Below are 15415 nucleotides of genomic sequence, written 5' to 3' on the forward strand. Positions count from 1 at the left end.
AAGAATGCAAACTTAAATTGATTATAATCTATCAATTCAGGTTAAGAAACTAGTGTTGCTTGCATCCTATTTTAAAGGCATTTATTTTTATACTCTACTAAAATGCAACAAAAAAAGGGTTTGATTCTATTAATTTAGTCTTTTTTATTGTACTTTGGCAGCAGATTCCTGTGTAGCTTCAGATCTGAGTTGTCTTATTAGTAAGCCTCATTTATACTTTTGTAGCAACATTATTTTTATATAAGGACAAAGAAAGGGTTCAGAGTCTTTTCTTTTGTTCCTGTGTCATATGTGGCAGCACTGTTCAATGTTTCTTGAAAACATTACCCACTGTAGTGACGTGTGAATAAACTCCAACTCTGTATCAACAACACTGTTGTGTAACTTCAGTTAAATACTTGTATGTGTGTAGATTAGAAAGAGGTAAAATAAAGGATCTGCAGTATTTTATGGAGTATTAATCGTACAAAGGTCAGATTTATACAAGAAGAAGTGTGTATTTATCTGGTAGCAGGCTGTCAGTAATGGCTACGCCTCTTTATTTGGACTGGTAGATCTCGGCAGACTGGCAACTTTAAAAGTAGCTCTCGGTTCAAAAAAGGTTGGGCACCCCTGGACTACACCATGTGCTCTGTTTGACAAACCCCGTGATAGTCCTCAAGCTCTGTGATTGGAGAGTGTGCTCCGAGGGTTACGCTGATTCTCGAACAGCACTTGAAATGGGATGGAACCATGCACGGCAGACTGTCCAAAACTGGATTTGAACGGGTCCACCGCGTCCCCCCCTCCCCCACCCCATCCCCAGAACTACACATGCTGGCTATTCTGTTTTGCAACATGTTCTCTATCTATGGCACGTCTCTACTGGGAGTTGTAGTTTTAAAAGACGTTTTCGTATTTCCCATAATAAGAAGTTGCCAGTATTAAACTGTGTACATCCCTGGAGATTTAGGGGATAGGAAACACTCACATTTAAAACATATAATTAATAAATGGGTGAAAATTGCTTGTGCCCATAATGGGCAGCATTAATATATATACACACATGCCAGCTAAGGTCAGAAGAGCTTTATTTAACAGCTGGTCTTATGTTTGTGACCCCTGTTGTTAATTGATAACATTACATTACATTAATTGATAAGCCTGAAACATGCACTTGTCAAGGTTCAGAGGCACATTTTGTAAATATGGCAGTAGCCATCGATCAGCTTAAAATAAGATATACTTTGTTGATCCCAAGTTGGAACATTTGGCCGGAGATGAAATATCTACATACATCTTATAAGAGTATAATACATTATGTATAATATCAGTTAAAATAAGTGCTTCAACATAGTTAACATTGCTGGAGGTATGCACAAATATTGATAGATGTCTTGTAATGCACTATTGAGGAACCTGCGACCCAAGTTTTTCATTCAATGCAGAACTACACCATAGTTGTGTAGGCCTATATGATATGTCAATAAACCTTAGAAAATCTTGAAAGGGATGTGCAAAATAGTCATTATATACAGTCTTTAATTAACTATTAGTAGAGAATAACGAGTAATGAATATACTTTATAGGGATCCTATTAATATCTAATAATAAAAATAATGAAATTCAATAACATGCTTTAACCACTAGGTGTCCCTTTATATCAGCTGTGCACCTTTATGGTGTAAATACAGCCTATCTACCAATTGGATCAAATATAAAATTCAGCCGAATTAGTGTTGATACTGCAAGGAGACGTATTGTGTGAAAATAAATGTAAGATGTTGTTTAATGGCTGATATATTTATGATCCACGTCACGTTTTCAGTTCCTCATGTTTGTCTATAAGTCTTCTCATCAGGGCTATATAAATACAGAACTACGGCAGATATGTAATATGTAATGCAGCCGAACCGTGTATTACAATGCCGTTATGTGATGACTTTCAAAGAGAAAAGCAAGCACACTCGGAATAAAGTATTATTTTATTTTTTTTAAAGTTTTCGGTCTGTTTCCGGTATTTGTTAATGACGATGTGCTCTGAGATGTGAGACTGGAATTGCACAGGGGAAAATAACGTAGGCTATCTTTAGATGCGGATTTTGTTAAACTAATATGTTTGCGCTGTGGACCAACACTATACATTGACGGGGAAGGGGGTAGCAATAAAGATAACACCATTAAACAGTTACACAACATAACAGAAATAATATCGATAGCAGCGTCCCTAGCAACCACCTTGGTAACAATGAAAACGTCGCGATTTCCTGAAGTAATCTTCGTAATAACTAGCAAACTAAAGATCATGGACATCCACTGCACACATAATCTGAAATAACAACTCATATTTCTCGCATCAAATGACATCAAAACGCTTTTTAATGGCCAAACTAACTTTAAAATTGGCATTTTCCACCGAGAATAAAACGAAGTTCGGCTATGTTTTCTTTTTCTGCAGGGAGAAATTTGAAGATCACGTGACATAGACGCCAGCCATTGGAATTAATAGTGAAAAAAACGGGGTTTGTCAAACAGAGCAAATGGTGTAGTCCAAACGATAGCTGGGGATTCTGGGTAGTGTAGTGTCTTCTGCCATCCTTTACTCCGAAAAAATATTTGTTTCTCCGAATCGAAGGGGAAAAATACAAAAGCATTGCACACAATTTAAACCAATCAATGTTGTGTAATTATCAAGGATAATCTGGTGTTTTTTAGTCAATGAGTAGTGCAGATATCACTGTAAAATCAATCGACAGTAAGAGGAATACTTACTTCCGGGTGTACAATTCTCCGTTATCCAATGGGAATGGACACTCACATTGCCTTTAAGGGCAGCCGACACAAACGAATGCCGTGCTTCCATAAGCGTCAAATCCCGCCGCAGATGGGAATACATTGCAATCAGTTGAAAGCTATTTGCGTCCCTTTATGACGCTGAAGGAGCCTAGGAGCGTCACAACTGGACGCCACGGACACTGACCAAACGTCGCTCCTGGACGCTTAGGGAGTGAGAGTGTGTTGGAAAAACCATGCGGACTAATGACAGATCCGAGCGAGTTTGTGTACAAGGAAAAGAGGAGGGGACCAAGAACAGAGCCCTGAGGGACCCCTGTAGTTAATTGACAAGGGTCGGACTCCGACCCTTTCCAAGTAATCCTGTAGGTTCGGTCTTTGAGGTATGAGGTGATGAGGGAAAGTGCAGAGCCTGAAACTACAAGTTCTTGGAGAGTGCGAAGGAGGATCTGATGATTCACCGTGTCGAATGCAGCAGACAGGTCCAAAAGGATGATGACAGAGGAGAGGGAGGCTGCTTTAGCCGTGTGCAGTTCCTCAGTGACAGCAAGGAGGGCAGTTTCTGTGGAGTGACCTGCCTTGAAACCAGACTGGTGCGGATCGAGAAGGTTGTTCTGATGGAGATAACAGGAGAGTTGTTTAAAGACAGCGCGTTCTAGAGTGTTTTAGACAGGAACGGGAGGAGAGAGACAGGCCTGTAGTTTATAACATCAGACGGGTTGAGAGTGGGTTTCTTTAGGAGAGGGTTTACTCTTGCCTCCTTGAGACTGTTTGGAAAGTGACCAGAAGTTAGAGAAGTGTTGATGAAATGGGTGAGAAATGGTAGAATATCAGGAGCGATAGTCTGAAGGAGGTTTGAAGGGATAGGGTCCAGAGGACAGGTGGTAGGGCGGGCAGAGGTAATGAGGGTAAGAACCTCACTTGGAGAGAGAGGGGAAAAGGAGGTCAGTGTGTGGGTGAAAGGAGGGTCTGGTGACCCAGCGGTGAACATATTTGGTTTAATCAATCACAACGAAAAACAATTGCATAGGTGAAAACTACAGACGGCTCGTGTGAAATGTGTTTGGAGATTGACTAATAAAGTGATTAATTATTTAATTAATTTCAAACTATAGTATTAAAAGGTTGTTAAGTGTCTATTACTAAGACTGGAACAATTCCAGGTTACTTTTGAGAATATACATTAAAGGATGATACAAAATGTACTTAATGAAATTCCATTTGAACAATTGCATTTTATTTTGAATAGTTGCCTTTTAAGTCTCAGATGATTCAGTAACATCAGATTTATTTTAGACCAAACAAACCCAGTGTCAGGGTTGGGGAAAAATAGGCCCCAAATGCAGATTGAGGAGGGTAGCGGGTTTCAAAATGAAAAAAAAGGCAAGCTTTATTTACAAAAGCTGAAAAACACGAATCCATGAACAGGTACTGTAGCACGAGGTAGCATCCAAACAAAAGGTGACTGTGACCAACATGAAAGACAAACAATGAACCAACACCGAACACAGGAAGAGACAACACTAAATACAGGGAGGGGTAATCACGAGACGATAAAGAGCCGGGCAGGGAAGGAGAAACACAAGGGCAACAGGTGAACACAATCAGACAATCAGACACACCAGGGAAACTAATGACAGGGAGGAATGAACAGCAAAACAAAACCCATGACCAGAAACACAAAACTAAAACCGTGACATGACATAAGAATCGTGACACCTAGACCTACCACCTACGGGTGGCTACATCATATTGTAAAGCTGTGCATTTTATAATGGTGTGTATGCTTATGTGTCCCAAAAGATGCAATCTATGAAAATTGTTATATTTTAAATATAATAATAAGAATATTCAAAACACATTTTAAGAACTTGTTGAAGGATTTGTGGACTATGGGATGTTGTATTTTCCTCTTTGGCAATAATGTTATAGCAATTCAGCCAGCTTTTCTTACAATTATGCAGTATTTAATATTTTTTTGGAAATGTTAATCAAGTACCACACACGGTCTGAATGTTGACTTTATTTATTCACTTTATTTTATATTTTCAGTAACTGATCAAAATGTATTGTAAAATAGGGTATTATTATTAAATTCACAAAATGACATTACAATTAGTAAAATATTGAGCATAAAAGAAACTCCAATCTGAATATTTAAATCAACAAGGAAAGCATATTTGAATGTGCACAGTATATAGGCTTTATAAAGCCATATATATTTTTTACAAACCCCTTCTCATTAAATGTTTCTTGGTGTTTTTCTCTGGCTTAAATAAAATAATAAAACATTTTGGAGCGAATATACACGTAATTAGTCCAAAACTGGAAGCCAGAATAGCAAATATCTCCACAGCCACAGTATATTTCCCAGGAGAGCTGACATATGCTGGGATAAATGTGATCCAGACTGCACAGAATATCAACATGCTGAATGTGATAAGCTTGGCTTCATTAAAGTTATTAGGTAGTTTCCGAGCTAGGACAGCTAACACAAAGCAAAAGACAGCCAGTAAGCCTATATACCCAAGTACAGCCCAGAACCCCAAAGCTGATCCTAATGCACACTCAAGGATGATTCTCTCCTTGTATGTCGTGAGGTTTTTCATTGGAAAGGGGGGACTAAGAACTAACCAAATAGTACATATCAAAACTTGTATAAACGTGAAAGACACTGCAGTCAATCTTTGCTGTGAAGGCCCAAACCATTTCATCAAATTACTACCTGGTAGTGTAGCTTTGAAGGCCGTCAAAACTACTATAGTTTTTCCAAGAACACAAGACATACAGAGGACGAATGTGATCCCAAACGCTGTGTGGCGCAGCATGCAGGACCACTCTGAGGGTGCTCCAATGAACGTTAATGAACATAAGAAACATAGAGTCAGGGAGAAGAGCAGCAAGAAGCTCAGCTCAGAGTTGTTGGCCCTGACAATTGGTGAGCTCCTGTGACGATAGAACACAGCCGCTGTTATAATGGTGAGACAGGCACCACCGATTGAAAAAGCAGCCAAGACGATTCCAAGGGGCTCGTTGAAGGAAAGAAACTCTACAGGTTTGGGAAGACATGTATCTCTCTCTGCATTAGGCCAGAATTCCTTGGGGCAAGGGAAACAATCAAAGGAATCTGAAAAAAAGAAAAGAGCTTTAAGCAGTTGGAATTTATATTTGATGTCGTAGACATACATTAGAAAAACAAATACCTGTAGCATTGCTAATCTCTCCCTCGGGACACGGTGTACAGTCATAACAGCAGATGGGTTTTCCTTTCTGAAGCACTTTACGAGTTCCTGAAGGACAGCTGTCAGTGCACACTGACACAGGCACCTGTCACATATATACAAATTAACTCACATGTAGACAAGTGTGCTCTGAAGCTAACATTATAAAAGGATAGATTCATGTTTTTTTCTTCACAATGTTTTTCTTTGTGTCTTTTACATTTCTCTTCAGTTAAAAAAAAAAAAAAAGTAAGTAAACATGTATTTTAAACAATAAAACGTAAATGTCATGTTAAAAATACTTTCTCATTATTCGTAACATTGGAATTCTAATGAGGTACCGAGGTATGAGACATCATACCCTTTGAGATGATATGAAAATGTAGCATGTTAAACTATTGCTTTGGGGCTCCTCACCTGTGTGCCACCCTCCACCCAGGTGAGGTTCCTGTTGATAAGGAACTCCTGGCCCACCGGCAGTGATGAATCGTATTGCCCCACAGTCACCAACTCAATGCTGCCACTCTCATTTCTTTGCCAGTTTACCAGCTCATATGTGGCCACAGGATCCCCGTTGGCATCAAATGACACATCATAACCATTTTGGGAAAAATTTACTTTTTTCAGCTGATTAAGAACCTAGAGATGAAGTAAAGGAAGACAGTGAAGGGGAAAAAAGAGATCATTTATAATAAAATGAGCATTAAAATGTATAAAAGAGACGTGCAGCTGAAAAAAACATTGGGGAGTTCAAAACATTATTTGTATTGACCTCTTTGGCCTCTAGCTTAAGTAAAGGAAGACAGTGAAGGGGATAAAGAGATAATTTAAAAATAAAATGAGCATTAATTTGATAACATAGATGTGCAGCTTAAAAGAACATCATTATTTTTACTGACCTCTTTGGCCTCTAGCTTAGTGAACTTATCACACTGTGTAGTAGAATCAGTTTTCTGACACACTGCGTTATGAATGGCATGCGCTATTGCATAGACAGCCTTGTACGCCATGTTAGTGATTCGAAGTTGAGATGTGTCAGTGTATGAGCTCTGGAGCGTCTTTATATCTTCAGTTCCATCACACACACTCCTGTCTGTGGCTTCACCTAAAAACACAGAGACAGAGGGAGGTGTTTTTAGCCATGACGATTACATTCATTAATTGTTATCTTTGTATTGTGTTATTTAACCTGCCAAACAAGCATTGCAGGATTTACATCACATTTCAAATCACTGTTTTGCGGACATGTCTGTTTTTTACGTTATTAGTTTATTTTAGCAGCTCATATTTAAACAAATCAGTCATCAGACAAATACTTATTGTATAAGGCAAAATATGCATTCCTTTTATTTAATACTGACTTGCCCTGTTATAATGATGCATGATGGACACTAGAACCAGCAGTACAGGATCATCAGAAACCCTTAACACACTAGAAATAAACTGTCTGCCCTCTGCTGTCTGGTAGACGGTAACACACTAACAGGCCTACACAGCTTGATTCAACTCGCAATAAGACTGCTGAACTCTTGAAGTCAGGACTTAAACTGTCCCTCTACATTTAAATACTTCTACTTACTATTTAACTCACCTACAATATGTATGTAGCCTACATATAATGTGTATATATTACTTTTCATAAAGCATACATTTATTACATTCCTTTTTAAAGTTCATCTTCTTTATTTTACAATGACTGTAACCTGTCAACAAATATATTCCACAATGTATATATATATATATTTTTTACATATATTTTGACTCTGCACTATATGTTTTGGATAAACATATTCTAGAGCGTGATTTTTTTTTTCAACATTTATTTTATGACCATTTTTGAAGGGAGACTTTCCCTAAATTGTTGTGCATTGAGGAATAAATAGCTTTCATCCAAATAGGTATACAGTCTGTAATCACTGCATAAAAGCCCAAGTAGAATAATGTACATGTATGTTATTTACAATATATTAGACAGCATTGTTAAAAAACATGACTTGAACATCGCATTGTGACATCATTCACTGAGATGCACCTTACAGTATGTCCGCCTCATGTATTTCATTACAAATATTAGATTTCCCTTTCAGTCAATATCTGGGGTTTGGTCTTTAACAGGCTGATAAATTCAGGGAGCTTCACTTTGACAGAAAAAAGAAAAAAAAACACAATCAAGACACTACCATGAGTATCATATATGTTTAAAATTGGCACAACGTTCTCACTTTTTACCAGCCTGCAGTTGAATGCTTCCTCCCAGAACATGGTAAGCAATGGGGAGTCAGCCACTTTAGACGGAGAGAGATCCAGCAAGAAGTCCCTCAGACCTGGGATGACAGATTTTTCAATGCCAAATCCGATGGCTCCAGCAAGGAAGCTGAACTTCAGCATGTCTCGGTCGGTTACCCAGGACTCACTACCTATCCACTGGCGAGGTGGAGAAGGCTTGCTTGACAGCTCCTCCAGCAAAATCTCCATATCAGCAGTGGAAATAAATGCCACAACAACCTTAGCTGTTGACCTGGAGGGACGTTCAATGACATATACAAATAATAGTTATAATATAAGACTAATATTGTCTTTTATAACAATATTGTCATAAGTATGAAGAAAAACAAAACATGAGGGATGAAAAACAGATATATTGGCACATTTGTAATAAAAACATGTTTTTAGAACTTGTTTTGGTTTTCTGTGAAGAAGGTCAGTGTCAGCACAGGGAACTAAAGGAGAATCAGTGATATAGAAACCTGCGGATAACATCAGCTACTCTTTGGATCCGGCTATGTGGGTGGGTCCGATAGAAAGACTCGGAGTATTCCACACAGATCCCCTCTTTACGTGCTGCATGCAGGAAAGACGCCATGCCATTGTTGCCATAGTCAGAATCCGACCGGACAGCACCTATCCAAGTCCAGCCAAAGTTTTTTACCAGCTTGGCCAGCGCGTCAGCCTGGAATTGATCACTCGGGATTGTTCTGAAGAAACTCGGGTACTGCTGCTTATCAGACAGGCATGCACACGTGGCAAAGTGGCTCACCTAAAGAAAACAACAGTTATTTAACGGGACGGAGGCAAAACAAGTAATGGACTCAAACACAGTTTGCAATCAATTCTTAATATTTACTTGAGGTATGTTGAACGGCCCGATGATGCGCGACATACTGATGGAAGGCGTGGACTCAGACGCACCAACAACGCCCATCACCATACCAGACTGCGAGCATTTGTCGCCGGTGTTAAACACCGGGTCTAGTCCCCCTGAAAGCTGAAATGCAACATGCACCGCCACAGACACCGAGGCACATGAGTCGTAGATCTCATAACCAAGCTTGATCCCCGGAAGCAGCTCCGTGCTGTTGTTAATCTGCTCGATGGCGAAGACCATTGCACGTGAGAAGCGCAGTCCACGGGAGTTGATGCTTCACAAAGACATCGGTGTTAATGTTAAAACTTTAAGATTTAAAAATAATACTTGATAGGCTACAAGATGACTGAAATTCAAATATATGGTCTGGATAATAACGAATAGCATCTCTGTAGGCTTTATGGGAATGTCATCCGTCAAAAACCCAAACACTTGATTATATATCCAATATTCACAATAACTTTGATGAATTGATGCAATGGTCCAATACATCATAAGTTTCACATTTCTCCATTCAACAAATGGTTAAGTATGTATACATCAGTTAAACTATTGCCTTTTATGAAATAGAGAAAATAAATCCACCTTATGTAAAAAACTAAAATATTTATAAATGATTATTATTTTTACAGTTTGTACATACAACACAGTACATTGCAACACAACTTCACAATATACACATCACTATACTGTATATGCCCACATTCTAGGCTAAATCTCCCTGTACTAACCTCCCTGCGCAGCTTAGTGGCTCGGGCATGGTGGTGTAGTTATGCTTCGCAGTGTGCATGTTGGAGTGCATGGAGAAAACACCCCCAATGACATAGTCACCGTCCATAGAGAATGCAGGTTGACGAGTGGTACCTTGTAGCTTACATGTCACAGATGAAGCATTAGTGCTAAGCACAGCAGCAGTCCTATCCCCTGTAAGCCCAGCCGCTTGTTTCACACCATCCCAAAAACTATTCAAAACAAGAACTGACTTCAGCTCACACAAAGCTATAGACAGTATCAGACCAATAAGAGACATCTCCATCATCAACTGTCCCCAAGTGGGCAAACTGTACTCTGTGTTCTCACTGGTTTATAACATTTTTCAGATGCTTCCCTCCTTCTACCATACGTCACTTTGCTATTAGAGAGAGAGCATGCCCATGCCCAGCGCTGACAAGATGTATTTATTTTATTCTGTACTTTATATGTAACTTTTCTTCAAATAATCATCATAAACAAAGTCATGCTGTTTGGATGAATGCCCAAATACCCTAATCTAAAGCCATCACAGCAGAACTTCCCCTGACAAGCCAGACATGTCCTTAAGTGGCCAATATACTGTACCTGTTTTATGTTTTTCTAGGATCAGTATATGATTTTCAGAAAAGGAGGTGGTTGGATGATTAGAAATAATCTTGTGTTGGGGGTTATTTGCTCATTATTCCCCATCTCTTTAAGCTTTATGGTTTTGTTTTTTTTAAAGCTAAAATCTTGGCTGAGATTCTTGTGACTATTGCTTAGTGGTTTCAGAAAAATGCTGTTTGTTGTGCTCTGCAGATCCTCTGAACCAGTGAAGGCTTTTCAGCAGCACCTTTATAGTTTTCATAAGTTGCCCCTTTAACAGATTTTGTTTTACCTAAAACAGGCCTGAACATGGACAAATAATTGTTTAGAGTCTGATTTGTAACCAAAAGCATCAACAGGGGCCTGTATAAGATATCATCAGTATCCTCAAACTTACCCACTAGGCAGGGGCGGACTGGGACTACAAATCAGCCCGGGACTCTCGACCGGCCTACTTCGGTACCGCCGGCCCACCAATTTACTAGCGGTAGACATTAAGGGTAAATAATGTCTACCTCCGGGCCGGTGGACTTGTATTATCACTGGCCCCACCATTGTAACCACTGGCCCGGAGCATTCGTCCAAAAAAGAAATCTAATAATGAAGAAAATTAATATTTTAATCATCAGTTCTTCCTCATTTTCTTCAATTGTTCATATTTGGTTTATTAAAATAATGATATTGTGGTCATTGTTAAAAAATGTCTGCTATTATTATTATTTGTATAATGCACTTTCTGCCTTCTTGTCAGGCTATGTAATTGATTTGATTAGAACCTGAACCTTCATTATCCTAAACTGCTGGGACATTTCGCCAATACCTTTATATTGTCTACTCTTCACTTACTTGTCAGCATAGGTCGGCATTGATGTACAGAGCCGACAGAAGGCCTTGTTTATATTGGCATCATATTGAGACTGAGAGGTGCAGCCAGTGACGCGTCCTAAAACCAGGAAGTAAGCTGCTGGTTCCCTCGATAAGGGTTTTGGAAAATAGCTGGAAATAAGGTCTGTGGAAAACAAACCTGTTAAATGTGAATGCACGTTTTGTTCAGCCGGATAATCTCCACATGTCTACCCATCTTTTATAATTTTCGAATCATAAATCTAATCGATAGATTATAAAATGGTTTTAGGACGCGTCACTGCAGCCAACTCCATCGATCAAGCTGGCTGAAACTTTCTCTCCCTCTTCTTCTCATACTCCCTGTCACTCTCCTTTAACTCCTCCGGTGACTTTCTTTTATTTGAAGATTGTTTTTTGACCGGCGCTTGGCCGGTTACCGCTGGTATTAAAAACATTTGGCGAATGGTTAGGTGGCGCGATAGTCTGTAGTGAAGGAGCGCGCTCCCGCTCACGGGAGCCTGCTCCCGCTGCGCTCCGCAGCAAACAGCTGTTTGCTTTTCACCCAACAACAACGACAACCGACTCACGGAACGCTATGTTGTAGCGTTGATAAACGAAACAATTTAACTAAATTGCTAGTCAAAATACCAATACCACAGGACAATTTTTGTAATGCAATATTTTTAGTGGCCCGAGCGGGCAAGTGGAAAGTACGTTAGGCCCGGGGTGTCTAAATAGTGCTTCTGGACCAGCGGGCCATTTAATGTCGAGCCCTGCCGGTTACCGGCCGGCCCACATCGTCCGACCGGCCCACTTCAGTACCGGCCCATCGGGATTCGTCCCGAACGTCCCGATGGCCAGTCCGCCCCTGCCACTAGGTGTGAGCTGGGGTTTGCTGTGGTAGCTGTTCTGCGGCTTAGGAGCCACAAAATGCAGAGGGAACAGCCCTCCATTCACAACATCCCCTCCCGACTGCAGGGCCAAATGATCACTGTCCGTCAGTTTCACACACTGAGGTAAGATAGATGCAACACCTCTCACTTGATCTACAGTATTCCCAAACTCCTTTGTTTCTCCGCAACAGTCTCTTCTTAATTCGACACACCTCTCTCTTAATATAGTTCTTTACTTCCCATCACACTTTTGGGAACATTAAAAACAACTGGAGAAACCAGGCTAAATAAGGAACAAATAAGCAGCCAGGCAGGACCTCCGGCAAGGAAAAATTGTAGTGTACATACTGACCCATAAAGGCCCATAAATATTTTTGTTTAACTGCAATCACAACGAAAAACAACTGCATAGGTGAAGACTACGGACGGCTCGTGTGAAATGTATTTGGAGATTGACTATTAATAATGGGATTAATCATTAAATTCATTTCAAACAATAGTGTTAAGGCAAGGTAAGGCAAGTTTATTTATATAGCACCTTTCAACACAAGGCAATTCAAAGTGCTTTACAAAAAATGAAAGACATTAAGAAAATGGCATTTAAAATCAGTCATTAAAAAGAAAAGATAATAAAATAAACATTAAAATAAAAAAATACATGGATAAAAGTTACAGTGCAGTTTAAGATGTGAATAGTTCAATTAAAAGCAGCGGCAAAAAGAAAAGTATTTTGCCTGGATTTAAAAGTAGTCAGAGTTGCAGCGGACCTGCAGGTTTCTGGGAGTGTGTTCCAGATATTTGGAGCATAATAACTAAATGCTGCTTTACCATGTTTAGTTCTGACTCTGGGGACAGAAAGCTGACCAGTCCCTGAAGACCTGAGAGATCTGGATGGTTCATAATTTAGCAGTAGGTCAGAAATGTATTTTGGGCCTAAACCATTTAAAGCTTTATAAACCAGCAACAATATTTTGATATCACTTATTTGACACACAGGAAGCCAGTGTAAAGACTTCAGAACAGGAGTGATGTGATCCACTTTCTTAGTGTTAGTGAGGACTCGAGCAGCGGCGTTCTGAATCAGCTGCAGCTTTCTAATAGATTTTTTAGTGAGACCTGTAAAGACACCATTACAGTAGTCCAGTCTACTGAAGATAAAAGCATGGACAAGTTTTTCCAAATCCTGCTGTGACATTAGTCTTTTACTCCTAGATATGTTATTTAGGTGATAGTAGGCTGATTTAGTAACTGTTTTAATGTGACTGTTGAAACTCAGGTCAGAGTCCATGACTACACCTAGATTTTTGGCTTTATCTGTTGTTTTGAACATTGCAGACTGAAGCTCAGCGCTAACTTTTATACGTTATGCCTTGGCTCCAAAAACCATTACCTCAGTTTTATCTTTGTTTAATTGGAGAAAGTTCTGACACATCCAGTCATTGATTTGTTCAATGCACTTACTCAGTGTTTGAATTGGAGCATAGTCTCCTGGTGAAATTGTTACGTAAATTTGTGTGTCATCCATAGCTATGGTAACTTATTTTGTTGTTTTTCATTATCTGAGCCAGTGGTAGCATGTATATATTAAAGAGAAGAGCCCCAAAGATGGAGACTTGAGGTACCTCCACAGCCCCACCTAGTGTCAGCAGAAAGTATTAAAAATAATGATTACAAAAAAATGCAAAAAATAAATAAAAAAATATACAAAATATATTTTAAGATCATGTTTAATCATCTGATTCGTCTGTACATTGCTGTTTTAGTCTGTGTTCTTCTAATTAGTGTCTACAGTGTGTGCCTATTGAGCTGTTTAGAGCCATGTGGGACAAAACCCGATCATGCCCCTCCCTCTCTCTGTCTAAGTGAACGGTGACTGTAAAAACTACACTGCGCATGCTCAGAGTATTTTCCTATTTAATGTGTGTGGCAAAAAAATAATGACCATAGGGGCATAGTGCTGCCATCCCCACCATACGTCATCTCCCATCATTCAGAGCTGATTGGCTAAATGTGCCGCGAAAAGTGTGGTGTGTGAAGAGGAGACGAGAGAGCTGCAGTGAGGCGTCCTAAAACCCGGAAGTAAGCTGCGCATGGCTTCCCTCGACAAAAAAGCAATGAGATTTCTCCATAGGATTTTAGAAAATAGCTCCAAATAAGGTCTGTGGGAAACAAACCTGTTAGATAAATGCACGTTTTGTTCAGCCGGATAATATCCACATGTCTACCCTACTTTTATAATTTTCGAGTCATAAATCTATTGATTAGATTAGATTTATGATAGACTTTTGAAACTACAAGAACATAAGGAGGACTTTTACAAAAAAGTAATGGAGATTTTTGTCCAGAAGGATAAGCAAATGGACTTCATCTTCAAGTCAAGGTAAGACTGCAATTTTATTGAAAATGGGATCTTACTAAGAGAGAACAATTCAATATTTAAATGATACAATTAAAATGTTTGGGTATCCTTCTGTTGAACTGTCTGTTTAAAATTAATTGAAGCATCAGACAAAAAAAGCTTTTGAAAATATTATATTTTGATTTAGGTCAAAATATAATATTTGTAAAACTGAAGAGTCAGTGCCAGTGCCTCACCAGCCATGAACCTCACTGCAGAAGCTTATAGACATCTAAGTTTTTTGTGCCCCACCACTTTTGTACATATAAAAACGCCACTGGCTGTATGTATTGATTTCAATTGTCATGCATACGCTAAGAAAAATAGTCCGTTGTTACCGTTTGAACTAACGTAGCAACGGCAGGAACTGCTTCGATAGCGTTTTTGAGGAGCTTTTTGATTACAGATTTGAAAACATCGTTGCTTGCTTTAAAAGTAGCACAATTCATAATGTCAAACGATAGTTACGTATGTAACTACGGTTATATGAATACTGGATGACCGACAGAGGCGGTGCTTTAGCACTGGATATCTTCTGTCTCGCGCATGCGTAGGTCGAATATTTATATCAACAAAGTCACGTGTGACCTCGTATGACCCCGAAGGCATAAGTTCCGGTGTTGTCAACGAGTTCAGTCCTATGGAATCTTCTCGCGGAAACACGAGATTCCGAGTGACCAAGAACTCTGGCGGTCATCCAGTATTCATAGAACCGTAGTTACATACGTAACTATCGTTCTATTTCATACTTACTGACCGCCAGAGGTGGTGCTTTAGCACTGGATGACCTATACCAACAGAG

At 39.4% G+C, this 15415-nt stretch overlaps 1 protein-coding gene across 1 annotated transcript; it reads right to left on the reverse strand.

The window, feature by feature from the left end:
* Nucleotides 1-4997: 4997 nt before the first annotated feature.
* LOC117553782 (extracellular calcium-sensing receptor-like) lies at nucleotides 4998-9991 on the reverse strand. Its single transcript, XM_034227852.1, has 8 exons — nucleotides 9870-9991; nucleotides 9118-9412; nucleotides 8741-9030; nucleotides 8216-8511; nucleotides 6893-7098; nucleotides 6411-6632; nucleotides 5976-6099; nucleotides 4998-5899 (listed from the first exon to the last, which is right to left on the reverse strand). Exons 1-8 carry the CDS (start codon nucleotides 9974-9976, stop codon nucleotides 4998-5000), a joined length of 2442 nt encoding a protein of 813 aa, XP_034083743.1. The 5' UTR covers nucleotides 9977-9991.
* Between the last annotated feature and the right edge of the window lie 5424 nt (nucleotides 9992-15415).

The sequence above is a fragment of the Gymnodraco acuticeps genome, unplaced genomic scaffold, assembly GCF_902827175.1.
Source record: "Gymnodraco acuticeps unplaced genomic scaffold, fGymAcu1.1, whole genome shotgun sequence".
Classification (NCBI taxonomy): domain Eukaryota; kingdom Metazoa; phylum Chordata; class Actinopteri; order Perciformes; family Bathydraconidae; genus Gymnodraco; species Gymnodraco acuticeps.

Bases quoted from the DNA above. Each gene is read 5' to 3' on its own strand.
- LOC117553782 (XM_034227852.1), bottom strand. From the start codon at position 9,976: ATGGACGGTGACTATGTCATTGGGGGTGTTTTCTCCATGCACTCCAAC. The intron at 6,633-6,892 runs GTCAGTAAAAAT...CTTCATCTCTAG, and splicing joins CTAAGCTAGAGGCCAAAGAG to GTTCTTAATCAGCTGAAAAA. The intron at 5,900-5,975 runs GTATTTGTTTTT...TCTTTTTTTCAG, and splicing joins AGAGATTAGCAATGCTACAG to ATTCCTTTGATTGTTTCCCT.